Below are 27441 nucleotides of genomic sequence, written 5' to 3'. Positions count from 1 at the left end.
TTACAACATTATTGCAAAACAACTCTTAAGAAATGATCAGTCCCACACGGAATTCTATCTTCTACTAAACAAAAACTGATTTTGTCAGAGAGTCATCCTAGCTTTTTTTTTTTTTTTAACTAAGGCATGGCTTATCTTTTTTTCTAGTTTACCCATTCTTCTAATATTATCAAATTGATGTTGACTTAATTTGAGGTCTCTAACTGGTTGCTATAGATTTTGTAACAATGAGGTGATCCTTGATGTATTTTCCAATCAACAATGTGTTATTTTTGAAAGACATTTTTAATCATTTATCCTTTTTGAAATCCCTTCCCTAAACTTAATTTTAGAATATGACTTTTCTTTTGCCAACAAACCTATAATTCTTCTAAGTACACAGAATTTGAAATCCTTATTTTCAATATCTAGCATTTTTTTTGTTTCTGTATAATAATTTTAATGCTTACTTGTACATATTTATCATAAATAGATTTTATTCCTAAGTTTATATTTTCCTACTTTCTTAGTTTAAATATATGAAGTTTATCATAAATATATTTTCCTTTTTAAAAAAAAAAGGAACCAACCAACAGTATATACTATTTACTAATAGAATTCCAGTAAGAACAAAGCAGATTCTCTTGCATATATATATTTTTTAGTAGTAGAGGTTTGGATGGAAATAAATGTAGTAATCTATATATCCCAACAAAAATGTTAAACCATTAAAACTTCTAGAAAATAACTGTCTCAGATAAACATTTGGATTTGCAATTAATAACAACCATAAAACAGTGGAGATATGTTTTCATAGTGGTGGATTAAATAAGGAACAATCATATGGAAAAAGTGTTGTAAAATAAAGAAGAAAATGAAAAGAAGAAGGGGTATTATCGTAAACATAAAAATGGGTCTGTGTCTGCCCTTCACATGCGTTCTTTCTATCAGTCCTTTTAAGAGAAGGAAGACAGAACATTCTTTGGATTTTCTCTCTCTCTCTCTCTCTCTCTTCTTCACACACACAGAGACATCATCCTCATCACACCTTTCTCCTAGCACAATCGCATTCACTATCTCTTCTCTTTCTCTCTCTCTCTTTTGTGTCACATCCCTCTCATCTCTTCTAATCTTGTTCTTGTTCTACTATGGCATCTTCTGAAACAAGAATGAACAAGGTAAGAGATAAAGAAGAGGCCATAGCAAATGGAGTGAAGGTGAGAGCACTTCAAGCCAGTCTAATGTACAAGTCAAGCCCATCCTCTAATAATTACAGTCTCAGAAGCCCTTCTTCCTCTTCTGCTGCTGCTTCACCAGCTTCTCGTCCTCTCCCTACTAACCTCTCTGCTTATGATTACCCTGTTTTCACTCCTGTAACTCTCTCTCTCTCTCTCTCTGTTCTCCTAGTCTCGATATATCATATGCTTCTTGGTTCCCATCATGTCGTTGTCCACTTTTTCTTGTGTCTAACTTGATTGATTTTTCGACATTATGTATGGGAATTTGGGTTTTGTTCAAAAGCTTTTGGAGTTTTTAAAAAAACATTTTTTTTTAATAGAATTTCCTCGAACCCGAGATTTACTTGGTTAAATCCGGTTCAGAGCTCGTTAATTATTGCATTTTTTCAGTATCGAATTTAGATTACACTATCTTTCTTAAATTTTTGTATCATGTCGTTGCTTGTTCTGGATCTTTCTTCACAAGCGGTTCATTGTTTCGAATCAAGTATACATTATATAATTTAGTTAGGCCCTTTAATAATTTAACAACTGTTTAAGTGTTAAAAGTATAAAAGACAAAACAGAAAAGACCTGAATTTGGTTGAACCACTGTGCTTTTGGTTTTTTGTTTTTAGCTGACACACTGTTGTGAAATTTGGACAAAAGTTACTGTGCTTTTTCACCTTACACAAATTTTCTATGCTAACTTTTTTTTGGTCTATTGGTGTCTTTGAAACAGAGCTATGAGGATGGGCCTGTGTCGGCATTTCATCACAAGAATCTCACTTTATCTGAGACTTGGGATGAAGATGGAGATGAAGATCAAGACGTGAGACATACTTATCTCTCTGATTCTTACAAAACCTCTACTTCAAGAAAGACTGTAGTGCCTCATCAAGATTCTCACCATCATGTTTACACTATGTCGGACGCTCTCAGATCCCCACCGTTACATTTGTATACTTCCGGTAGAAGCAACTGCGGCTCGGTTGACTTTAGGTCGGTCTCTTCTTGCAATGATTACAACAAACAGAGAGGTTTTGATACCAAGAGCTTGAAGAACTCTAATCTTGTTGTGCCCTTGACGGATTCACACTCGGCTGTTGTTTCTTCTCAGCCAAGGAACCGTGGAGGAAGAGTGATGTCTTGGTTATTCCCAAAGTTGAAGAAGAAGCAAAAGAGTAACTCGATCTTTAATTCCCCTAGTAGAACTGAGAAATCAGAGGAAGTTTCTGAGGTGTTGAAGGATTCTGGTTTGGGTGTTGAGAAGTTGAAGAGAGAATTGATAGAAGCAACCAGAAGTAGAGACGCTGCGTTAACACAAGTCTCAGAGATGAAATCATCATTGGGAGAGTTAAGTGAGAAGCTTCAGTACTTGGAAAGCTACTGTGACAATTTAAAGAAAGCTCTGAGAGAAGCAACAGAAGTAGTGTCAAAGGAGAACAATGTTGGAAGAAGCGCAGGGAAGAAGAACTCAGAGATGCCAGTGAGTGAAGAAGTGATGGTTGAAGGTTTCTTGCAGATTGTATCGGAAGCAAGATTGTCGATAAAGCAATTCTTAAAAACATTAGTTTTAGAGATCGACGAAGAAGACTCGACTTTAATTGGTAACATCAACACTCTCCTACAACCCCACAACTTAACATTCACCTCTAAGTACTCCAGAATCATTCAGTACCACTTAGAAGCGATCATAAGCCAATCAGTATACCAAGACTTCGAGAACTGCGTTTTCCAGAAGAACGGTAAGCCGAAGTTGCTTGATCCTGAACAAGATCGACAAGCGAATTTTGCGTCCTTTGCTTCCTTGAGAAACTTGAGCTGGAACGAGGTATTGAAGAAGGGTACAAAATACTATAGCGAGGAGTTCAGCAGATTCTGCGATGAGAAGATGAGTTTGATCATTACAACATTGAATTGGACAAGACCTTGGTCTGAACAAATGCTTCAAGCATTCTTTGTGGCTGCAAAATGTGTATGGTTGCTTCATTTGCTTGCCTTCTCGTTTAATCCAGCTTTAGGGATCTTGAGAGTTAATGACAACAGAGAGTTTGAATCAAGTTTTATGGAAGACATGGGTGCAGATAGGCAAAGATCAGCATCGTCCCGTGGACCGGCACGGGTTAAGGTTATGGTGATGCCAGGGTTTTATGTTCAAGATAGGGTTTTGAGATGTAAGGTTCTTTGCAGGTACAAGTCAATGGGCTAAAAGTCGGAAGAGAGTCTAGTCTAATCATAGTTGATTAGTTCTTAATTAACTTTTCTCATTGTTTACCTCGTCTAGTGTTTCTTCTACCTAGCTTCAGTAGTACTTTTACATTTTGTCTTTGTTAAGAATTTTTTTTTTGTTAATGTTAAATTCTTGTTAAGAATTATTATAGGTCTTTTAATTATTGTCAAATACTAGTTTTCAAGGATATTTTGCTTCATTTTTTTCTATAACCGAACCAATTTGGTTCTTTAACTTAACCAAATTGCTTATCTTTTCACTGGCAAAAAGTTAAAACAGCAAAACTTTGATTTAGAAGGAGAAAGTGAGCACTTGATACAAGGAGACAAAGACACATAGGCTGAAAGGTTCATGAAATGTGAGGACAACAAGTATTATTAGATTGATTGGGAAGAAAGGCCCATCACTTTTTCTTTTCTTTTCAATCGTTGTATATGTGGCCTAAAACAAACCTATATTAGAGGATCTCCTTTATTCTATAGAACGATGTCCATAACCATTTTGACCGGCATCTAGCTATTGGTACATAAAAAGCTTAATTCAATGAGTGGCTAACTTTTTCTAGACAGAAAATAATAATAACAAAAAACTACATGCCTAAATTTTTTGATACAATGAATATACTCTTTCTAAAGTAGATAAATTCAACGAACGCATGTCTAAATTTGTAAAAATTCATCAGGGTTTTCACAATATGAGGACAAAAAAATAGAGACAACAACAAAAAAAAGCCAACGGCACAAACCACTATTTCATGAAAAGAAGAAAAAAGTGGTTTTACCAAATCCCCCCTTCCCTAAAAAGTGTCTTACAAAGGAATAAATGTATTCAGTCAATCTTGTTACTCTTTTTTAAGTCTTTTCTTGTCAGAGCAAAAACACATTTTCTCTTGTCTGAATCTGAAACGTTATCGATACGGCAATAGTATCAAACCCCCAAATCTCAAATTTTTTCTCAGCAATGGCGGACGCTAAATCAAGAAATCTGAGAATCGTGATGTTCCCTTTCATGGGTCAAGGCCATATCATCCCTTTTGTAGCTTTAGCACTTCGTATAGAGAAGATGATGAAGAAGAACAACAGAGCAGCCAAAACCATCATCTCTATCGTCAACACTCCTTTGAACATCCCCAAGATACGCTCCAATCTTCCGCATGATTCTTCCATAAGTCTCATCGAGTTACCTTTCAACAGCTCTGACCACGGCCTTCCTCACGACGGTGAGAATTTCGATGCTCTTCCTTACTCTCTCGTTATCAGCCTTCTTGAAGCTTCTAGGTCGCTTCGTGAGCCCTTTAGAGACCTGGTGATGAAGATCTTGAAGGAGGAAGATGATGGCCAGAGCTCGGTTGTGGTGATAGGTGATTTCTTCTTGGGTTGGATCGGTAAGGTTTGTAAAGAAATTGGTGTTGGTTCCGTGATCTTTAGTGCCGCTGGTGCTTTTGGGTTAGGTTGCTATAGATCCATATGGTTAAACTTGCCTCACAAAGAAACCAAACAAGATCAGTTTCTTTTAGGTGATTTCCCTGAAGCAGGGGAGATTGAGAAAACTCAATTGAACTCTTTCATGTTAGAAGCTGACGGAAGTGATGATTGGTCTGTTTTCATGAAAAAGAATATACCAGGATGGTCTGATTTCGATGGATTCTTGTTCAACACGGTTGCGGAGATCGACCAGATTGGGTTATCCTACTTTCGTAGAATAACCGGTGTTCCGGTTTGGTCGGTGGGGCCGGTTTTGCATTCTCGGGACAAAAAGGCGGGGTCAAGGTCGACAGAGGAAGCTGTGAAGGCATGGCTTGACTCAAAACCGGACAATTCAGTTGTCTACGTATGTTTTGGTTCAATGAACTTGATTTCTAAAACGCATATGTTAGAACTGGCTATGGCATTAGAGAGTAGTGAGAAGAACTTCATATGGGTCGTGAGGCCGCCGATAGGTGTGGAAGTGAAGAGTGAGTTTGATGTGAATGAGTATTTACCGGAAGTGTTTGAGGAAAGAATGACAAGATCAAGAAGAGGATTGATTGTGAAGAGATGGGCACCACAGGTTGATATATTGTCACACAAGGCAACATGTGCGTTTTTGAGTCACTGCGGATGGAACTCGATACTCGAATCGCTTAGCCACGGTGTGCCATTGCTCGGATGGCCCATGGCAGCCGAGCAATTCTTCAATTCGATATTGTTGGAGAAACATATTGGGGTATCGGTTGAGGTGGCCCGTGGGAAGAGATGTGATATTAAATGTGATGAGATTGTTTCTAAGATCAATTTGGTGATGGAGGAGACTGACGTAGGGGAAAAGATCAGGAAAAAGGCTAAAGAGGTGAATGAACTAGTAAGGAGAGCAATGGAAGATGGAGTTAGTGGATCGTCTGTCATTGGTTTGGAAGAGTTTCTTGGTCAAGCAATCGTCAAGAAAGAGAAGAATTAAGACATTAGATGGTTTATATAAACATCTTACATATTGGGAAATTGAATAAACATGACCGGTAGTTATACCATACAAGTGTTGTGATAGAGGAGCTAATCTTTTGATAAAACACTCTTCTTTCTTTTTGATAATTCAAGGTGATGTTTACAAAGCTCATAGAGAGATGAGATCCATACCGGTTTTGGTATGTACTCTTCGTTTTTTTTTTTTTTTAAATATATCTAAAGATTTGTGTAATAAGGGGGGGATGATCTTTGTTTTCTTTTTGAAATTAATTACAAAATTATAGTCTAAATAATAAAATAGAAAATAAAGAGTCAAATAAAACAACAATAATTAATATATTCGATAGAATATACGTTAGTTCCTTTTTAAAAAAATCTAATTTATACCGCAGGATAAACATTAGAAAGATGTACCCGTATCTTTCTGTTGTTTACTAGATCTGCAAATTAGTTTCTCGTAATTAATACATAATCCAATTTGACGATTTCACCTTTTACATATTTCTCTGCGAATTTTAGTCAAACTTATCCCAATACAAGTAGCACTAGGAGATAATAAAAAAAAAAGAAGTTGCCGTGTTTATTAGATTCCACATTATAACACCAACACATTTGACTTGTTAAAAATAATTATTTGCCTATATAATAATTCTATCTATTCTATGAGACGCCAAAAGAATTATTGCTCTCTCTAATCTCTATATATATAGTTAAAAAAAATTTCCAAACGAATTAAAACTTCATCAATCTCTCTTTTCCGATCCCGAAGATGAGACGTTCATGGCCGACACGCCTCATATTCCTGATGGCTCTCACGGTCGTCATCACCATGATTGCAGTAGCCTATGGTTATTCCTCTGTCTCATCATCAAATCATAAGTTCCCTCATTACAAATACAAAGCTCCAAGTCCTCCCACAACCTATTCTCCTTACCGTTATTTCTCGCCGCCTCCCGTTACAGATTCAGATTCTGCAGCTTATGGTCGATGATCGCAAGTGCAGTACGTGAATTGTTCTGAGTATTATTTTATTTTAATATGTTCACTATTCTTTTTTTCTATATTTTGTTTTATTTTCGATTTTTGATGTAACGTTTGAAACTAATGGCCAGTTTTAATAGTCTCTTTCTTTAGACCAATGAAGAACTTTGTGTTAAGGTTCACGACTTAAACTATCGGATTACAACTTTGTTAAGGTTTACCCACGTACGGTGACTTTGTAAACAATTAGTTTTGGGTTGGAATTTTGAATCATCTTAGCATAGCTTAAGTTATAGTCCGTTAATGTAGTAAGTTACTGATTCATTTTGGCTTTAATTTATTGAATGTATAGCTTGTAAATCGTTGTGCTTTAACCGCAGCAACAAAAAGAAAGTAAACAAAAAATTGTAATCGTTGTTTGGAAATATGAATGAGTTTCATTAAACTAGTGGTGCCCCATTAACAAAAAAAGAAAACCTTAGTGGTGCCCTACTACATTTTATCTTTGGTACTTTTTGTTGAAAGAAGTTGCAGTTGAAGAAGTATTATTACCCAATTGACTTTTTCCTTTGTGTTGACTTACTGTATTTGATATATAGCCGTCGTGGCCGACGCGATTTAGCTGTAGGTTTGTTCGTAGGTGATGCTGAGAAGGCAAATTTTTGTTTTATTTTGACGTCTTTCATTTTATTATCTTAGAATATTTTACGAAAGAGAATATAACACCGCTTCAAAGCAAATACAATAAAAGGTCAGATACAGCTTAAGAAATGCCAAAGTTTTTAAAAGCTGTTAACAGCTAATCATTGCATGAAATTATTAACACTTCTTCCATGACTTTTGGTTGCACTGAATATTTCACTTTTTTTTTTTTTGGGTGCAACTCTGATCAACAAGAGCATGAGACAACAACTACTTGGCGATATCAAATGTCCTTATTTGCTGGTAATGTAAGATTTGGAACTGTCCGATTGTGAAATAACTGAAAGAGCAACAAGTCCATTTCCTCTGTGTTTCTTCAAAGACAATTTAATCAGAAAACAAGCGTAACCAAAAGTTTCATGTAATGCAATAATGCATAATGATTAACCAATTAGATTTTGTCACCAAAAAGATAGACCCTGAAGTGAGTAATACTTTATTTATCTATTTTTTGTTTTTGTTTTTTTTTTTCTTCTAAAGAATATAGATATATAAGACATATATAAAAAAATTATAGGTTAAGATACATCACCCTGTAAAGTAAGATTCAAGTTTAAGCTAATGCTTTGATTGAATGGTAGTTTGTTAATTTCCTTTATTTGGGGCTCTGTTCTCATGGGTGATAATTGCTTTACTAATTAGTAACCACTTTGTCTTCATTTAAGACAATGATATATTGCGTATATGCATAATCATTCGAATAAATAAACTTGAGGCTTCCGTTATCACTATTAGCAGGATTCAATACACATATGATGACCCTACACTTCTACAGTTGTTAACCTCACACTACTGTATCGTTACTTTTAAATGCGATTAATTTATGTATTTAGACTTTAGAGTTACACTAACGGTTTCTAGTTAGATTTAGCTGTCGTGTCTTCAAGAGCATAGAGTTAAATTCATAGATTTCAAGAGTAAAACTCCATATAAAGCTTAGTTGTGAAATTTATTACTAAAAAGTATTTTATAAATTATAAATTAAAATTTTAGTCAATTTTATTTTCTTATCGCAAACTTATATTCAAAATTAAATATTTTTTGTACATTGCGATTCCTTCATCCAAATTTCAATCTAGTGACTTGAGTACAAAATAACAATTTGATATACGAATCGCAAAAAAAAAAAAAAAAACTTATATAAATTTTTACTGTTTGGTTACATATAATTCTTGTTTTGCCAACTTTGCAGAGTTTTTTGGCGTCCTTGGGGCTTGGGCTATATTACGAAAGAGAATTGTAAAGAGTACGTAGAGGATGAGTTTCATAGATTTTGATAAATTGTGAGTTTAAATTGCAATAAGAAGGTTGAAATATCATGAACCAAATGGTTAGATGAGAGCTTGGATGAAAAGTGATCACCTTTTTGGGGTGGTGAATAGCGGAACGTGGTGCTTATAGACCTTGATTCTGAACTTTCGATCAATGAAATCTCGCATTTGGGTGTTTTAATGTTTCCCCTAAAAGCTAGCTAAGACCTTTGGCCTTCTACATTAGGAATGATCATGTTCAAGATTCAATATTCTAACTTCCTTTGTACTTTATCGATGGATGTTTTGTTTATGATTGTATAAAAAGTTTTGTTTTTGCGGATGGGTGGGCTAAAGATACTAATATACTAGAATCATATGATATGAGTTTAAATCGAGAAGTTAAAAAATCATGACACACGTTTATATTTTTTTTTTTAAAAAGAATATAAAATATATGGATAACGGAGTATAATATTTTCTTCATTACAATAATTTGATTTCTTCAAGCATACGTGTTGGTGCGCGAGAGGTGGTTGTGTGAAGCCGAAGCAAAACTTCTTGCTCGTTAAGCCTCATATAACGCAAAAAAGGGTTATGACACACGTCGATTTATTATTAATACAATATATACGTCCACAATTTATTTAATACAACAACATTCGCTTACCTTGAAAATGAAGACATCTTTGAATAGAAATGGACATGCCCATGAATATATATATATATATGTATATTGATATATAATATCATATATTGATGTTATAATCCATATATATATATACACACGTAAGGTTAACGAATTGGACATGTCTGTAATGTATACCTTGTAAATGAAGAAACTAGCTAATAGAAATGAGTTATATATTCAAAAACAAATAAAAAGAACAAGTGAAGAGCACTACTCCTTTTTGTCTTTGATGTTAGGCATTTCGGGTCTTTTTCAAAACCGTTTTCATCCATGACCGATCAACTAACGTTTCTTCATATGGTCAAATTAGTTATATACAAGCATGCATTTGTTGTTGGTGTATTTTATTTACCTTATACAGTATATATGCCGACTAACAAATGTGTTGATTAATTTGAAAAAAGAGCCAGGGTTTCGGATGTTATTATGTTTTTAAACAAAACAACACACCATATATTATATTACAGTATATATATAAAATAATAGTATAATTAAGGAATAGAGATTAAAAAGGAGGAAATTAAAGTGCAAATGGTTTTTCTTACCAGAATTGTAAGCAAACCATACAACCATCCCTTTCATCATCATCATCATTCTCCCTTCATCAAGTCTTCTCTCTTTTCTCTCTCTATTATAAAACAAACTTCACTCGTTTACATCAATGGATCCTTGAGAAAGACAAACAATTCAAAGAGAAACAATTAACTCAACCAAAAAAAAAAAATGAGGAAACCAGAGGTAGCCATTGCAGCAGCCACTACTCATCAAGTAAAGAAGATGAAGAAAGGACTTTGGTCTCCGGAGGAAGACTCAAAGCTGATGCAATACATGCTAAGCAATGGGCAAGGATGTTGGAGCGATGTCGCGAAAAACGCAGGCCTTCAAAGATGTGGCAAAAGCTGCCGTCTTCGTTGGATCAACTATCTTCGTCCTGACCTCAAGCGTGGAGCTTTCTCTCCTCAAGAAGAGGATCTCATCATTCGCTTTCATTCCATCCTCGGCAACAGGTTTGCATTTTTACCATTATTTTGGTTTGGACATTATAATAACTTTTTATCACACACACAAAAAAAACAAAATAAGCTAACTAGTGGATAAGTATGTTTTGACAAACTAGCATTTTTCTGGTGAGTCTTGTATTTAAAATGGTCTAGCTTCATTTGTTTTCGGTTAATGGGTACAAACTACAAAGTTAAAAGCATAAAAAGCCAGTCAACTGGTTTAAAACAAAAGTCCACCTTAAAACGACCAAAATGTCGAATTAAATCATGAGTTATGTTTTAAATATATACTTTTATTTAATTTTGTTCGACCAGTTAAATAAGAAGGGAGCTATCTATTTTGGATCAAGTTTAATTTAAACAACCTCTATTTTAGGACATACTCTCGTGTGTAGGCAAAAGATGAAAAGAACGATATAGATTATTCCACACTATATATGCTTGTTATATATGTGTGGTTTCAATTTTTGTTTTTGTTTTTGGGGGGTTTTTAAGCATGGGGTTTCAGTTGATATTACATTAATTCAGTCCGATATACTACTGAAGATACATTAACATCGTAAAATGTACAATCAAACTTACGTGGAAGGATAAAGTTTGGTTGAGTTTTCATTGGCACGATAAGTAACTGTTTTAAATTTAAAGGGCAGAATGATTGTTTATGAAGAAAATTTGACCTCAAGAAAAGATGAAATATAATAATAATAGTAAGAATAGAAAATAGACGCACAAAACCAAATTAGGTATGAGTACATTCACATGTAACTATATATGTGAGTGGTCAAAGTTCGTTGATCGTGGGTGTTAAGACTTAGAGTGCGTCTTATGATCTAATCTAACAACAAACACTTGTTTTAGTGAAAGCGGCTTTTGTCTCTCTATACCACTTTTTCTTCTCTTCCTTAGGGTTTTACTTCAGCTTTCATCTTTGTAATTATACAATTATATAACTTCTCTTTCCTGTCATTTTCTTCACAAACATATATACTTTAGTATTTTATACGCAGGACATGTTTCCTTTTTTATGATATACTATATTCTCCGTTCTAATTGAAAATGTAAATAAATAATATTTTTAGTCAGTTTTGTTAATAATTAAAATCATAACACAACAATTTCGTTTGATCAACTGAAAAAAAATTGTATTGCCTTGTTTTCGCGTATATATAAAACTTGACGATTAAGGCAGTTTCTAATTTCCATGCAAACCATGCACTACATATGTGACATCAGCTCATTACTCTCTACTCTTTCTTCTTTGATCTCATAGGTGGTCTCAGATTGCAGCACGATTGCCTGGTCGGACTGACAACGAGATCAAGAATTTTTGGAACTCAACAATAAAGAAAAGGCTAAAGAAGATGTCGGATACATCCAATCTCATCAACAACTCATCTTCATCGCCCAACACAACAAGCGACTCCTCTTCTAATTCGACCTCTTCTTTGGAGCTTAAAGACATTATAGGAAGCTTCATGTCCTTACAAGAACCAGGATTCATCAACCCTTCCTTGACTCAGATACCAACCAACAATCCATTTCCCGCGCCAAACATGATCAGCCACCCGTGCAATGATGATTTTACCCCATACGTAGATGGTATCTATGGTGTAAACACAGGGGTACAAGGGGACCTTTACTTTCCACCGTTGGAATGTGAAGAAGGTGATTGGTACAATATAAATATCAACAACAACCACTTAGACGAGTTGAACACTAATGGATCTGGAAACGCACCTGAGAGTATGATCAGACCAGTGGAAGAATTATGGGACCTTGACCAGTTGATGATGAACACTGAGGTTCCTTCGTTTTACTTCAACTTCAAACAAAGCATATGAAATTTTTTACGTCATCTTATTCTTTTTTTCTTCTATTGCGGATTTATACTCAAAGTTTCTTAGCATGCACACACACACACATAAATGCAAATATATATATATATACATTTTGTTATATTGATAGATAAAAAAAAGTTAGAGAGAGCATATTGTAATTGTAATTCAAATAATCTTTTCGTACTAGGGCTTTGACATGCCATGTGTAATGATTAGTCAATGTAAACTATGTATACCCGATCCTTAATAAAAAGAAGAAATAATAAACACTTACATTCATATAACATGGGCAAACATTATATGTCTAAAGGCCGCTTAAGTGGTCACTCTTAGTCGATCCTCCTATCTCTAAGATCTGATTCCGAGCGAAACCATCTCGGCCCATATTGGACAGTGTACTATTTCTATTGCAATGTTGGACACTAGTTAGTAGTAAAGTAACATATTCTAAATTAATAGTAGAACATTTTTGTATGAGTGAAAGGTATAGTTTTGTTTTGTTGATCTAACAAAAAAAAAAAAAAGACCAAAGTGGCTTTTGGATTGTAATTTTAGCCAATAGGATGAGGTTGTGACCCAGCAAAGACGGGAGATCTCTATTTCTCACCTCACGATCTTCTCATCATCTCTCTCGTAACTCTGGCCGTATATTCTTTTTTTTTTTACATATCTCACCGTCAGATTCTAATCCAACGGTTCATATTTATTCAACGCTCTCTTTCCTCTTTAAGACTACTACTCCTTTCTTCTTCACTACTCTCTCTCTCTCTCTCTCTCTCTCTCTCTCGCCGACGACGCTACAACAATGGCGTCTCTCGCTCTCTCCGGCTCTTGCTCTCTCGCTTTCCCCCTCAAATCTCGTTCTCTCTCTCTCCCTCGTCCTCCTCCTTCCTCTCTCAATTTGACGAAACCTCTCCGATCTATCCATTCTCGCTTCTCTTTAGTCAAATCTCCACTTCCCGTCGACTCTCTACGCCGGAGATCAACACTTACCCGCGCCTCTTCTGCCGCCGGAGCTGCTTCCTCCTCCTCTCCGTCTCCTCCTCCCGTGGTTCCAGCTCCGGTTCCATGGCAAGGTGCTGCGATTAAGCCGCTTATCGCATCGCTCGCTACCGGTTTGATTCTGTGGTTCGTCCCTGTTCCCGAAGGTGTCACTCGCAACGCTTGGCAATTACTCGCCATCTTCCTCGCCACCATCGTCGGGATCATCACTCAGCCGCTTCCTCTCGGCGCTGTTGCTCTTTTGGGATTAGGAGCAACCGTTCTCACCAAAACCCTAACGTTCGCCGCGGCTTTCTCCGCTTTCGGAGATCCGATCCCGTGGCTCATCGCTCTCGCCTTCTTCTTCGCTCGCGGTTTCATCAAGACCGGTCTCGGTAACCGTGTGGCTTACCAGTTCGTTAAACTCTTCGGTAGCTCATCGCTTGGGCTCGGTTACAGTCTCGTCTTCAGTGAAGCTCTGTTAGCTCCGGCGATTCCTTCAGTCTCGGCTCGTGCCGGTGGGATCTTTCTCCCTTTGGTGAAATCTCTCTGCGTTGCTTGTGGTAGCAATGTTGGGGATGGAACTGAGCACCGTCTGGGATCGTGGCTGATGCTTACTTGTTTCCAGACTTCTGTGATCTCTTCTGCTATGTTCTTGACGGCTATGGCTGCGAATCCTTTGAGTGCTAATCTGGCGTTTAACACGATTCAGCAGACGATTGGATGGACTGATTGGGCTAAAGCTGCGATTGTTCCAGGACTTGTCTCTTTGATTGTTGTCCCGTTTCTTTTGTATATTATCTATCCTCCTACGGTCAAGAGCAGTCCTGATGCTCCCAAGCTTGCTCAAGAAAAGCTTGACAAGATGGGACCTATGACCAAGAACGAATTGATTATGGCCGCCACTTTGGTCCTCACTGTAAGTGTGCTTCTGCTATATTAGCTCTCTTCTTTTGTTTGTTAGATACTGTATAAATAATTTTGCTTTTTCAAGGTATCACTTTTAGCGAGAGATTGATTTAAAAGGCGCTTCAGTATAGTACAAGAAGATAGCTTTTTTTTTTTATATAGCTATTGCGGGTCATTAGATTGTAGCCATTTCATCTTACTTTAGATAGAGCAAGGTGTCTGCTTCTGTTTATAGCATTTTGCTTTGAGTGAAAATGTTCTGATTTATTTGTTTTAGATACAAGATTTTCATTGTGCTAAACAAGTTCTCTCCTTGGCGCAGGTTGGTCTCTGGATTTTCGGAGCTAAGTTGAGTGTAGATGCTGTGACTGCAGCCATTCTTGGATTATCAGTCCTCCTTGTGACAGGTGTTGTGACATGGAAAGAGTGCTTAGCTGAGTCGGTCGCATGGGACACACTCACCTGGTTTGCTGCTCTCATTGCGATGGCTGGTTATCTTAACAAATACGGTCTTATTGAGTGGTTCAGCCAGACTGTAGTCAAGGTTTGTTAAATGATTTGGTGAATGCTTATAAAGCCTCATGACTTGGCAATGTTTTGACATTGTTTGGGTTTGATTGCAGTTTGTGGGAGGATTAGGTTTGTCATGGCAACTATCTTTTGGAATCCTCGTCCTCTTGTATTTCTACACTCACTACTTTTTTGCAAGTGGAGCCGCTCACATCGGGGCTATGTTCACTGCCTTTTTATCGGTCTCAACCGCTCTAGGCACGCCACCTTACTTTGCAGCCTTGGTCCTTGCATTCCTTTCAAACCTGATGGGAGGATTGACCCATTATGGTATCGGGTCTGCTCCAATCTTCTACGGGGCCAACTACGTGCCACTGGCTAAATGGTGGGGCTATGGATTCCTGATTTCAATAGTCAACATTGTTATCTGGCTTGGTGTAGGTGGTGCATGGTGGAAGTTCATTGGCCTGTGGTGAGGACCACCATACACCAGTATTCCTATTCTTTTTCCTTATATATAATCTCTTAGAACGGCTTTGAGATTCAGATTTGAGGAGGATTAAAAATCAGGTTTTTAAGGATTGAGCAGAGTTTTTTTCTGCAATTTATTTATATTCTCTCTCACTCACACATTTTGAGGTGTAAAGCAACCTTAACTTGCGTCAATTTTGTTTGATTTCTAACTTTACTTTTTTTTTGTTTCCACCACTTTACTTGTAAAGTACTTAACTTCAACATTCATATCGCGTGTTAATTGCGCCACCAACCCATGAGAAAGCAAGTTTGATGTCAATTAGTCTCTTAAGTGGTTGAGTATAGTGAAAATACACAGACAACAAAGAAGTCAAAAGGAGGTGAACTGAATCTTATTAGCTGAAACAATATGTTATTATTATTTCTCAATACAATGTTCTTTGACAAATTATGAAAGAAATATTAGAAACAATTGACAAACGAGAGAGAATACAAAAAATTGTAAATCAGAAATAGGGGAAATAATAAGAGGCAAAGAAGAACACTTTGGCCATTGTTACAACAGAGAGAGACAATAATTAATTTAATGAGGTGATAAAAATGAAGAAGTAATGAAATTTCAGAAAGAAGCCTGAAAAAACTGAGCCTTTTTTAGGGTTGGTTATTAGAATCGAAAAAGGCACTTACCCGGAATTTTTGCGTTTTCCGTTTTTGCTTTCTTGAATAATAAATAAACGAATCATCAGTTTCACAGCTTCACAGAAATGTGACTCAGCGGTCTAGCTGCAGCTGCTCAAGCCACGACTCAAGAATGTCACTCTCACGAGTGTCACTGTGGTGAGGATTCACACTCGAACCACCTTGAGTCATTGGCCTCGCACCGTTCATGTTCACGACGCGGTTACCGTTCCTAGGTGATGATGATGCAGAGTCTCTTAACATCTGCTGAGCCCATGAAACATCTGCTTCCCTGTTTGGGTTATTAGCCAAGGAATGAGATTTCCTTAACCGACCTAACTCGTCTGATTGCACTGACCAGTCCACCTTGCTTCCATGGTTCTGGTCCCAATTTGACCACGGACTTAGTGGTGAACCAGAATCAGTCGGCATTAAATCTCGGGGCAGACTGGATCCAAATTCACGGGAGCTAAGGCTGCGTGGGTGTAGCTGCTGTTTCATCCGAGCGTTCATTGGAGAAATAGGCTCCCCAGCTCGAGGTGACGAGGCTTGATGCAGAAGAGAATGTTGCTCCACGTTCTTCGGTGAAGACATTAGATTTGTCTTGATTGGAGAAAGCATGCTCTGCTTATTATTCTGTAACTGATTAAGAAGCGCGGATTTGTGGGAAGGCGATAGAACAGATGAGACATTAAGTTGATCAGAAAAACGAGGGGATGCAACCTCAGCTGAGAAAAGCTCCTCCAGATTCGAAGGAGTCAGTGTCTTGGGACGAGCAGAATGATTCATAAAGCGTGGACTGTGCATATCGCCAGAAAGCTGACGTTGCATTTCAAACTCATGCAGCATGCTAAGCTGCTCAGAAGGAATATCTCTAGCGTTGAGAGAAGATCTCAGCCGACTCAACTGGATATTGCTTCCAGGAAGATTCAACGCCGGTATATTCTGTTGAGACCAACCCATGGATGAATGCGGCATACCACCATTTCCAGAAGGAGAGATTGGTGGGGTGAAGGAATGTTGTGCAGCAGAAGGAGAGCCTGGTAACATGTTTAAAACTGAAGCCATGTCCATGGTAGAGGCAGAAATAGTAGAAGATGACCGAGGAGATGGCAATCCTGATCCTGTGGAAGGATACAAGGGACGCAACTCCTCATTTGCGTGAGCAAAGAAGCAAACTCTTCGGTTGCAACCAATCCCATCCTTGCATAATCGTGTTCTGTATTGAGCAGGGTGTAGCCAGCACTCAAAAACCCCATGAGCATATTCACACATGTCGCCTTGCTTGCAGGATCCCTTTTTAAAATCAGGGCATGGAACACATGTATAGTGAAACTTCCTTGGGTCTCTTCTCCTCGCATTCTCACCCGGGTGTGCAAATGGACATTCAGTCCAGTCATGGGAATAAGCTCTGGAACATGGGCGGATCTTGAACGAGAACATACGAAACTCATCAGTTGAATAAATCCCACTTTTGATGTCAGGCAATGATGGATCAATAGGGTACTCTTTTTTCTCAGATGCAAAAGTCGCATCAGTACCGTTTGGCTTAGTTGGAGAGGATACTGAATCTAAAGAGAGTAGAGAGGAGCCATTATCTGGAGATGATGAGAGAGACCGGAAACTTGATCCCAAGCTAGATGAAGAGGCATGCAGATCTTCAGATATAATCTCGTCTTTCTTCAAGATCTCTTCAAGGATGGTTCTCAAACCAGGAGCGTGTGGAGACACAACGAGAACATCAACAGGACGATTCCCATGAGCATCAGGGATATTAGGATCTGCTCCTGCGCTGAGAAGCAACTTGACAACATCCAAGGAGTTCACAGAAGCACCAGAAGCAGCGCAATGAAGAGCAGTACTTTTATCTGGACCGCAAGACAGATTCAACTCCGCTTCAGGGAAAGAAAGAATAAGCTTAACAACGTCTAAACTCCCATATAAAGAAGCAACCATCAGAGGGGTTCTCTGCTCAACAACCATCCTCCTAACAAACCTTTGGCGTCTGTACCAAAGACCCATCTGGTTAATACAGGACACAACAGAGAGCTGCCGCTTAAAGCCTTCAACATCGTCGTCTGCAGCAAACTCAAGTAAAGCAGAAAAAGAATGTTCCCACTCAGCATCATTCATGGGTTTGGCCAAAGATTCACTCTCCTGATCCGACAGCGAAGTCAAAGTCTTCTCTGTATCCAGCTTCTTAGCGAGACCACACATGATGATGCTTCACAGCTTGTAAAACAAAAAGAAAGGATCTGAAACAATCAAACAAAGGAGAAAAACGTTACTTGGGTGATTGAATCATTCATCAGAAACCAATAAAGAAGAAATTACTTAAAAAAATAATGGTCAATCAAAATCAGAAAATATGGAAAATTACTAATTCTACAATTGTAATTAAAAATTATAAAAAAGAATTGACCAAAAAATAAGGAAACAAAGTCAGAAGATTTACCAAAACAAGACTCAACCCGTCACAAACGGATCTAATAAATGCAGAAATTAAGTCTGAAGAAAAATAATAATTTACTACTAACCAACCCAGAAGAAAACTAAATCTTATACTACTCAAGATCAAGAAGCATCTCAGATTCAGTATATAGCTCAGCTAAACCATCTTCATCAAACATTCTTCTACTCACACAAAAAATATAGTTTCATACCAACCAAAACAAAACAGATAAACAACTTTTCAACATGAGACGACGATTCAATAAAACCTTAAAAAAAACCATATTAATTAAAATTAAAAGCCAAAAAAGAAAAAAAGAAGAAGTCAATGAACAGTCAACCACAAAATCGAAATCTCAAAACTTCCACGAAACCAAAACTATTTTTGACTTCAAATCTCAATCACCCAGATTGAGAATATCTCTAAAGGAATTAAAAAAAAATGAAGTTTATGACAATAAATCTACAATAACATGAAGCTTACCCCTTTATATAGGAAAGATCAAAACTTTGAATCTTGCGATCGGGAAACACACAAACAGAAACTGAATTAATCTAAACGGTAAAGACCGAAACAGAGAACCACATTTCCAGATCCAAATGAGTTTAAGGCAAAAAGAGAACAAATCTAAAAAGACTGAGAAGAAGAAGAAGAATGAGATTGATCACCTCAGCTGAGACAGAGAGAGAGAGAGAGAGATGAGCGTTTTTTTTTTGTTTTTTATTTGGAAGGAGGAAGAAAAAAAACGAAAACGGATGAGAGAGAGAGAGAGGGGTAACTGGTGTGACCGGAAGAAGTGGTGAGAGAGAGTGTAAAGGAGGTTAAAGAGCTCTGCAGCGTATGTGACGGGATAAAGCGGTAGAAGGTGGCGGGCGCGTGTGGTTTTATTTAACTGTATTGGAATATAGGTTTCAAATCCACGTTATTACAAAAAAAATAATAATAATAATAAAGAATCTGAGTCTTTAATCACAGCCGTTGGATTTAGGAGCGGACTTTGAGTGACTTTTTAGACGGTGGTCAATGTGCATGTCTTTTCAAAAAAAACAATACACTATTTGAATTGTGTGAATAGTATATTTTAAAATGCTTTGCCTAGTGGCTCGACTCCACTTATAAACTTATGACTTGGGTTCAAGTCCCACCAAAAAAGTGGGTTCTAGAAAGAAAATACTAAAGATCGGAGTGAAGCACCGGTCTTGTCACGATTTTGTTACCCTTTCTCAAATCTCTCACATTTGTCTTATTATTACTTTCTCTACTCGTTGACTCGTTTGAACGGTTGAAGTGAAGTAGATACGTGTTTTTGTGTATGTTAGTAGGAATTTGGATTGGTGTTTTATATATTGTGAAATTTCTTGACTCGATGTATGCTCTGACTTTCTTTTTTTTTATTCAACTTGGTAAACTTTTGTGTGTGTGTTTAGTCCTTAAATTATTATATAATGCATGTGACATGACTATGAATCAACATATATTTGGATATAGATTCGTAACATCCATAATCCATATGTATGATAAGGATCGGATCGAGTCAATATGTGTCTTGGTTCGTTGTATGGAACATAGAATATTCTAAACGAAATCGCGTGTCACTACAATATGGATGCGGATTAAGGTTTGATATTCCCCACAAAACCAAGATAGTGGTGTCGTGGTGATCATGAGTTAATGAGTTACGATGACCTGAGCAGCTGAGCAGCTGAGCTCTATACATTTCTTCATCGATCGGAAAACATTTGTTTTTTCTTCTTTTCAAGTGAAACTGAGATCTTCAAAATATAAGGCATCAATTTTTTGGAGTGGCCTAGTCTCCTAGAACTTGCTGCTAGCTCGAAACTTCTTATTGATCGGATTTTTACGAATGTTTGCTGAATGTCTTTAATTATGATTTTGTAATAAAATTAGAAATATTCTCTATAACAAAAACCAAACACGAAGCACATTTTTATGATTTTGAGGGTTTCCAATCACTAGTCCATCACAATTTGAATATTGATATTTGATTTGGTATATTCAATAACTACTAAAAGAGTGACACCTATAAATTGATTATGACTAGGTACACAATCTAAGTGAAATTAATGGTGTATATAGTACAGTTTATGCCATGAGATCACACAAAATGCTTACTCGCAATCAAACTAAAGCACCTTCCGAACGATTATATTCTAAAATAATAATTTTGTTTTGTGTAGAGCTTGTATATCTTCATTGATTTCAGCACTTAATTACTTTTCATGACAAAAACATTAAATAAACAAAAAGTTGGCTCCAATTGTGAAACACATACATGACGCTCAAGTGAACAGCTCTTTGGCCGATAATCAACGGTCATTGGGCATATAATCAATTAATGGTTAATTTGTATTGTTTAGACGAACAATATTTGGTGTTTTTGTCAAATTGGTTTCTCCTATGTTAATTTTCGTCCTTATTTACAGCTCTTGAGTACTAATCAATATATAAATTTCGTTTTCGCAAACAAAATTTCACTTTTAAGTTTTTCATTTTTGCAGAGAATATATTATTTGATTATTCGCCCAAGATCTGTGCACCAAATATTATGCCTAATCACCAGGATGTGCCCCATACATTATTAGTTTTGTTTAATTAGTAGTATTTTAACAAAAATATTAATTGTTGATCTTTAATAGCTACTGACTATTCAACCATCTCAAATCCTCAATATTCAACTAACACTTGCTGATTGGTGACATGACATATGAGTTCAAAACTAAACTACAAGATGACATTTGATTTGTGTAAAATTTATAAATGCTAACTAAATCATAAATTTTTAATTTTTATATAGTTACTGAATTAGTAATTTAAAATTTTAACTTAAATTCTATTGTTATTCAAAATAGCTTGTAAATTTGGATTTTAATAATTTTTAGAGATTTTGGATAACTTTAGAAGATTTCTTTAATTAAAAATACAAAAATTCAAATCACATGGTTTTAAATGGAATTTAAATTTTTTTTTGCAATAAATCGTATCAACTAACTTAAAATCATCAAAATTATTTAAAATTTTATGAAAACTTAAATCGTTTGAAATATTAGATTGAATTCACCTTTTGTACACTTATTATCTTGATTTTTTTAACCGTTTATGAATAAGTTTGACGATATTATAATCATTTAATTATGGAAAATATATTTTCAGTAGTAAAAATATATATTCTTAATTGTCAAAAAGTAAAAACAAATTGTTCGTGAAGGAAAACACAGTTCATTTTGTTGTAAAAGAAATTCCGAAGAATTAAAAAAAAAATAAAAAAAAAGAAGTGTAAATGGAAAAGAGGTCCCTACAATCAACAGGTGTCCTTCGTCGCTGCGGATCACTTGCGTGTCACTTCGACCCAAAACTTCTCTTATAGTAATGTTTTTTTTTAATAAAAATGTAATATTTTCTTCCTTTTACTTACTACTTTTTTTTGATAAAAAAAAAAAAAAAAAAAAAAAAAAAAAAAAGTAGTTGGTTAAGAGTGATCAGAAAAAAATAGTATAACCTATAAGTGAATGATATAACTAAGGTTAGGCCTGGGCAAAATACCCGGATCTAAAGATCCAATCCGAATCCGATCCGAAAAATCCGATCTGAACCCGTATCCGAAATTGTAAAATATCCGAACGGGTTCTAAATCTCTAAATCCGAAAACCCGAACCCAAATCCGATCCGAATTGAAATCCGAACGGTTATCCGAATATATCTACATTATTAATATATAATAGTAATATATTAGTAATATTTATAATTTTAATAATATAAGTGTTCAAAATATTCATATTTTTAGATATTTTTGATAATTTGAAGTATTTAAACTGTTTATTAGTAAATTTGGGTAATAAATACTCTAAATTTTCAGATAGATTGCATATTATTGAATAATTTAGACTAAATTAGATACTAAAATTTTGAGTTTTGTAAACTTCGGATAATCTGAATCCGAACCCGAAATACCCGAACCGAACCCGATCCAAACCCGAAGTTTAGAAATACCCGAATGGGTCTTATACCTCTAAACCCGAAAATCTGAAATACCCAATCTGAATCTGAACGGATACCTGAATGTCCAGGCCTAACTAAGGTCATCTCCATCAAAAGATTTAAGCAGTTGGTTAAGAGTTGCTAAAGTAGGCTAAAGTATTATAACAAATTAAATTTATCTTTCTTTGTATGATTTAACTTAGGATCGTTGTTTAGGTAAGATGTTTTTGGTTTGTTTAGAAACTTAGGTGTGTCAGTTTCTGATTGGATAGAAGAAAACTAAAGTTTTTTTATTATTATTTTTTTTGTTATGTAATTTTCTCTCTCGTATCTCTCCGTTGATGATGGCGATATCATCTCCACAGAGAAGAAGCCGAGAATTGAAAGGTGATTCAGTTGGTGATTCAGTCGGAAAGTGGATTTCACCGACGGCATCACATCTCCACCGTAAGAGACACCATCGACGATCTCGGTTCATCAATCCGAGAGCCATTTGGTTGACCAAATCGGATATTTTCCGAGTGAGAGAAGACAGGAGTGTTCAAAAACCTCCAGGATTCCTCAGACACCCATCAAACCAATTTCTCCGATCTGCTCAAATACTGTGGAGGAGCCAGCTCGTCAGAACCAGGTTGAAGGAAGGTAAGAGTTTTTGGTCCTATAGTTGAGAAATTTTAGAGAATCGTATTGGGTATTTTGCTTATGGGAGTGATGCATGCAGGAGATTTGTTGCGAACAAGGACATGAGTGGTCTTGATCACTTGTCTTTTGGGGATTTGCTGGCCTTAGCCAACACTACATCACTCTGTTTCTCTGGTCAGATCCCAAAACATACAAGTAAGAGAGGGCTTTTGATTTTGGTTGGATTAAAATTCAATTCTTTCATGCTTCCTCTTATTCTTCCTGAGTACCTATTTATTGATTCAAAGTTCCTTCCATTTGGAGCGGGAAGAAGAGTTTGCCCCGGACTGGGATTTTCTGTTGTCTTGTCAAAATTAACTCTAGCCAACCTTGTGAAACGGTTCAACTGGAGAGTCATAGTCGGACCAGGGGGAGATGATAAGCCTGATCTAGCTGAAGCCTCGTCTGGTATTGATGTTTGCCGCAAGTTTCCTCTCATTGTCTTTCCCTCACTTGTGCACGCATAAAGGTATTAATACACCTTGATGATAAGATACATATACTTAACGTGTCCAGTTCACTAGCTTGTGGCATGATGATGGGTTTGAGCTTTGCTTTTATGTTCCAAGCCCGCGTTCATCGGAAAGGATCAGGAAAAAAAAATCTGAGCTCATGCAAGGAGTATATATATGGGGCCAATAAACCCAGAGCTATTGATGAACAAAAACGAAAGTTTTTTGAGCATATATATTTAACACAACTACACTATTACTTCTTGTTTGGTTTTTTGATATAAAAGTTTATTCTCTCTTAAAGTTTTTTGAAGGAACTACTAAAGAAATGTGTGTTGGAGGAATGCGCTGTGCTGCACTTGCTTATGAATCCTATGATATGGGAAGCCTTCCAACCATTATGGAGCCTCGAAACCTTGTTTTGTTGGCTATTATTGGTAGTATAAAGGTAACCTTTCTAGCACTCATTCTAAAACTTAAGTTTGTATCAATCAAATTGGTACCTGATTTCATTTTCTTCAAAGGCTATAATATGTGATAAAACTTTTAATATTTGTTGCGGAAGACAATAAGTTTAAGCTGACTTTTTTCTTTGAGCAAACCCCTTTCATTGATCTACTTTCTAAGTGGAAGTTGTTGTGTTTCAGGTTTGCATGGTGACGGACGATGACTTTTTGACTTCACAAGCTATACCAATGGAATGTGGGATACTTGGGGATACATCTGGTTTTAGTACAAGGACAGGAGCTCAATTTCGTAATATTTCCAATAGAGAAAGGGAGAAGATCGCTGAAGACATCTTATTATGAATCCATTCTTCTATATTTATGGTTTTAGCATTTGAACTCATCTGTGCATATCATGCATCCACAAATGGAATCATGGGACAAGATAATTGGATTCAGTAGCAATTTTACACTAATAATTTACAATAAAAAGATATATATTTTTAAAAACTTCAAATTTAACAACCTGATCTCTGAAATATTAAAGTTTCTTAAGAAATTTTTAATTTCACTCTTTTTTTCAAAATTAAGAATAAACTATGTTTTAAAATACTTTGTTTAAATTCTTTGATGGACATGCCCTTAACGTCACCCGGAGAAGATCCCAGATCTGCGCGCGCTGGCATCTTTCATTGGTCGCCACGTGTCATAAAGTTTTCACTTTCGTTGGGGTGATCTTATCAAACCTCTCTCGGTCTTTTGTGTTCTGTCCGATTATTAAAAAAACATACTCAATAATTTTTTTTATTTATATTTAAAAAAAAAAAACACAAAATACACTTCTGGAAAAAAAAAAAAAAAAAAAAGAGAAATCCCCAAAAATCTAGGGTTTTCTTCTTCCCCAATTTCATTTTTTTTTCTTATATGAAATTTTGATTCCTTCCTGCCGGCTGTTGGGTGCTCTCTCTCAATCGCTCTCTCTTTCACCAAGTTCCTTTCTTTGTTTTCGTTAGATTCTGGCTTCTCTCTTCTTTTTTTTCGAAGTCAATTTCATTCTCTGAACTCTCTCCAAAATCGTGATCGATTCAGGGTTTTGATCATTCTTAACAAGTGTTAATCTTCTCGGAAGACGATTACAATTGAGCTCTCTCTGCTGTGAAATATCCTCTGGTATTCTGATTTTTTTTTTTTTTTCTTTTTTTTTTCTGTGTATTTGAATTTCGTTTCAGGGTAACCGTGTAGGGGCTTGATGAATCTTATGAAGTTATGAGTTATGCGAAAATTTATGTGTTTTTTTTTGTTTGCATGCTTGCTTCTTTGCATTGGTTTATTTATATATAGCTCAGATTTTGTTTATTTCATGGTTTTAGTGATCAGTTTTGTTCTTGATTGGCTATTGAGTTGGTTACTTGTGTGTGTTGACCTTAATCTGATTTTTGTGTTTTTGATTGAAGAGATGCAATCGAAACCGGGAAGGGAAAACGAAGAGGAGGAAGAGAATCACCATGCTGTTCAGCAACCGATGATGTATCCAGAGCCCTGGTGGAAAAACAACTCCTTTAACGTCGTGCCTCAAGCCAGACCTTCTATAGTTCCATCAAATTCTTCTTCTTTGGATTGCGCCAACGGTTCCGAATCGAACGATGTTCACTCCGCATCTGAAGATGGTGCCTTGAATGGTGAAAACGATGGCACTTGGAAGGATTCACAAGCAGCTACTTCTTCCCGTTCAGGTTTGACTTCTTTGTTTTAGCCTTTTAGGGATGCTTTGGTTTGCGTTTCTGTAGTATCTAGTTGTCTCTTTCCACGTTTATGGATTACAGTAACTTGTTAAATGGTTACTAAGTGATGTGATTCTCGATACCTATATCTCAGTCAGGCAGGAAAGGGAAATTTGAGTGATTCATGTCAAAGTTATGAAGTTATGGAATCTGGTCCCTGAGATATACTTGCATTACTTTGGGTTTTATATTTCTATCCATGAAAAGGAGCTTCTGTGTAGTTGAAATGTGGGATTTTTTAGTTGATTGTTTTGTCTGTAATGGTCTCTTTGTTCAATTTCAGTAGATAATAACGGAATGGAAGGGAATGATCCGGCGCTTTCAATGCGTAACATGCATGATCAGCAACTTGTACAACCACCAGAGCTCGTTGGACACTATATTGTATGTGGTTTCCTCTCATTTCTTAATTATATATCCTGTGTTGGTTCTTGAGCTGTTAAATTGACTTCTTATCTTGTATAACACCCTTCGTTTGTATGATGAATTCTAAATCTGTTTACAGGCTTGTGTCCCAAATCCATATCAGGATCCATATTATGGGGGAATGATGGGAGCATATGGTCATCAGCCAATGGTATCTTGCCAAATCCTCTCTCAGTCTCTCTACAATAGTTCTATATGGTTCAATATTTATTTCATGTATGTGCGCTCTTGCCACTAACTTACCTCTGTGGTGATTGTGTTTGGTGTCTTGAATGAGTCTGTGTTCAGTAGTTCTGTTTGCTGGAGTCAGTGATATGTTGTTAAAGTTCATATCTTCAATAACCGAGAACAACTATGATTTCGGTTATCTGAACTTATGTCTCACTTTGTTTTGTTCAATGGTTTAAACAGGGTTTTCGTCCATATCTTGGAATGCCTCGTGAGAGAACAGCTCTGCCACTTGACATGGCACAAGAACCCGTTTATGTGAATGCGAAGCAGTATGAGGGAATTCTTAGACGAAGAAAAGCACGTGCCAAGGCCGAGCTAGAAAGGAAAGTGATCAGGGACAGAAAGGTATTTTTTTCTCATTGATTGAAACTGTATTTGATTGGTAATTGGGAATTAATCAGGAACCTGCTTAGAATCTAAGGATGGTGTAGAGTCATCTAAAAGAGAAGGTCAATATTGTAGAACAGGAATATGAAGGATTGAAAACGAGTTATTAAGAATTTTTAAGTTTAGTGTGTAGCTCGATTAACTTGTGCTGTTTATTTTTGAATTTGCGGGCAGCCATATCTTCATGAGTCAAGACACAAACATGCAATGAGAAGGGCACGAGCTAGTGGAGGCCGGTTTGCGAAGAAAAGTGAGGTAGAAGCAGCAGATGATGCAGCAGGAGGAAGAGGAAGAGAAAGGGGTTCAGCAACCAACTCGTCAAGCTCTGAACAAGTTGAGACAGACTCTAATGAGACCCTGGCGTCATCAGGTGCACCATAATAATAATAAAGCCAAAGATCTGAAAGGGAAAAGAGAGACACTTTGGCTTAGTATATCCATTGCCCTCCAAACCGGCAAATCATTCTTGGCTTTTTGGTTTTTGTGTTTGCTAGTTGTTCTTGTCAAGAGTCCCATATCGTGTGCTGTTTTGCAGTTATGAATGTACAAAGAAGCGAGTTATGTTAGGTGTTAGATGGAGACAAGAGACGGGGATTAGTTAGTAGGTCTTGTTTTTTATTCTTTTCCTTCTTTTTTTCTTTCCTTTTGCAAAATTGAAAGAATACGTTTGTTTAATTTAATCATTTGCCATTCTGACCACAAAG

The 27441-nt window shown here is 36.4% G+C and overlaps 7 protein-coding genes and 1 pseudogene across 15 annotated transcripts; 7 read left to right on the top strand and 1 right to left on the bottom strand.

Moving 5' to 3' along the window:
- Positions 1–822: 822 nt before the first annotated feature.
- Positions 823–3613, top strand: LOC109128331 (IRK-interacting protein). The gene is made up of 2 exons (XM_087482077.1): positions 823–1352; positions 1939–3613. Exons 1-2 carry the CDS (start codon positions 1128–1130, stop codon positions 3406–3408), a joined length of 1695 nt encoding a protein of 564 aa, XP_087338203.1. The 5' UTR covers positions 823–1127; the 3' UTR covers positions 3409–3613.
- Positions 3614–4010: 397 nt separating this feature from the next.
- Positions 4011–6016, top strand: LOC104735276 (UDP-glycosyltransferase 92A1 pseudogene; annotated as a pseudogene). The gene has a single exon (XR_015578425.1). The product of XR_015578425.1 is annotated as a UDP-glycosyltransferase 92A1 pseudogene (transcript).
- Positions 6017–6529: 513 nt separating this feature from the next.
- Positions 6530–8079, top strand: LOC104735275 (uncharacterized). 2 transcript variants are annotated; one of them, XR_015577556.1, is made up of 3 exons: positions 6530–6872; positions 7551–7602; positions 7749–8079. XR_015577556.1 is itself a non-coding variant. In XM_019234751.2 (2 exons), exon 1 carries the CDS (start codon positions 6640–6642, stop codon positions 6859–6861), a length of 222 nt encoding a protein of 73 aa, XP_019090296.1. In that variant the 5' UTR covers positions 6530–6639; the 3' UTR covers positions 6862–6872; positions 7749–7868. The 2 variants fall into 2 exon arrangements, 1 of the variants encoding a protein (XP_019090296.1); XM_019234751.2 differs by lacking the exon at positions 7551–7602 and having other exon boundaries at positions 7749–7868.
- Positions 8080–10154: 2075 nt separating this feature from the next.
- LOC104735274 (transcription factor MYB46-like) lies at positions 10155–12614 on the top strand. Its single transcript, XM_010455035.3, has 2 exons — positions 10155–10501; positions 11766–12614. Exons 1-2 carry the CDS (start codon positions 10218–10220, stop codon positions 12334–12336), a joined length of 855 nt encoding a protein of 284 aa, XP_010453337.1. The 5' UTR covers positions 10155–10217; the 3' UTR covers positions 12337–12614.
- Positions 12615–12764: 150 nt separating this feature from the next.
- On the top strand, positions 12765–15421 carry LOC104735273 (dicarboxylate transporter 1, chloroplastic). Its single transcript, XM_087480500.1, has 3 exons — positions 12765–14233; positions 14546–14767; positions 14847–15421. Exons 1-3 carry the CDS (start codon positions 13139–13141, stop codon positions 15207–15209), a joined length of 1680 nt encoding a protein of 559 aa, XP_087336626.1. The 5' UTR covers positions 12765–13138; the 3' UTR covers positions 15210–15421.
- Positions 15422–15602: 181 nt separating this feature from the next.
- Positions 15603–19236, bottom strand: LOC104735272 (zinc finger CCCH domain-containing protein 56). 2 transcript variants are annotated; one of them, XM_010455032.3, is made up of 2 exons: positions 19006–19236; positions 15603–18140 (listed from the first exon to the last, which is right to left on the bottom strand). In XM_010455032.3, the coding sequence occupies exon 2, from the start codon at positions 18100–18102 to the stop codon at positions 15979–15981; it is 2124 nt and encodes a 707-aa protein (XP_010453334.2). In that variant the 5' UTR covers positions 18103–18140; positions 19006–19236; the 3' UTR covers positions 15603–15978. The 2 variants fall into 2 exon arrangements, with proteins under 2 accessions (XP_010453334.2, XP_010453333.2); XM_010455031.3 differs by having other exon boundaries at positions 18821–19197.
- Positions 19237–22412: 3176 nt separating this feature from the next.
- Positions 22413–24422, top strand: LOC147929215 (calcium-transporting ATPase 8, plasma membrane-type-like). 5 transcript variants are annotated; one of them, XM_087480498.1, is made up of 5 exons: positions 22455–22975; positions 23055–23170; positions 23286–23483; positions 23771–23914; positions 24114–24422. In XM_087480498.1, exons 4-5 carry the CDS (start codon positions 23795–23797, stop codon positions 24273–24275), a joined length of 282 nt encoding a protein of 93 aa, XP_087336624.1. In that variant the 5' UTR covers positions 22455–22975; positions 23055–23170; positions 23286–23483; positions 23771–23794; the 3' UTR covers positions 24276–24422. The 5 variants fall into 5 exon arrangements, with proteins under 5 accessions (XP_087336621.1, XP_087336624.1, XP_087336625.1 ...); XM_087480499.1 differs by having other exon boundaries at positions 23584–23914; XM_087480496.1 differs by having other exon boundaries at positions 23263–23483.
- A 243-nt stretch (positions 24423–24665) lies between these two features.
- LOC104735270 (nuclear transcription factor Y subunit A-1) lies at positions 24666–27440 on the top strand. Of its 2 annotated transcripts, none has more exons than XM_010455029.2 (6): positions 24666–25082; positions 25367–25645; positions 25980–26077; positions 26199–26270; positions 26531–26695; positions 26912–27440. In XM_010455029.2, the coding sequence occupies exons 2-6, from the start codon at positions 25369–25371 to the stop codon at positions 27116–27118; spliced, it is 819 nt and encodes a 272-aa protein (XP_010453331.1). In that variant the 5' UTR covers positions 24666–25082; positions 25367–25368; the 3' UTR covers positions 27119–27440. The 2 variants fall into 2 exon arrangements, with proteins under 2 accessions (XP_010453331.1, XP_010453330.1); XM_010455028.2 differs by having other exon boundaries at positions 24674–25082; positions 25977–26077.
- The last annotated feature ends 1 nt before the right edge of the window (position 27441 follows it).

The sequence above is a fragment of the Camelina sativa genome, chromosome 13 (genome assembly GCF_030686135.1).
Source record: "Camelina sativa cultivar CO46 ecotype springtype chromosome 13, ASM3068613v1".
NCBI lineage: Eukaryota > Viridiplantae > Streptophyta > Magnoliopsida > Brassicales > Brassicaceae > Camelina > Camelina sativa.
This window is presented reverse-complemented; position numbering and strand designations above follow the sequence as displayed.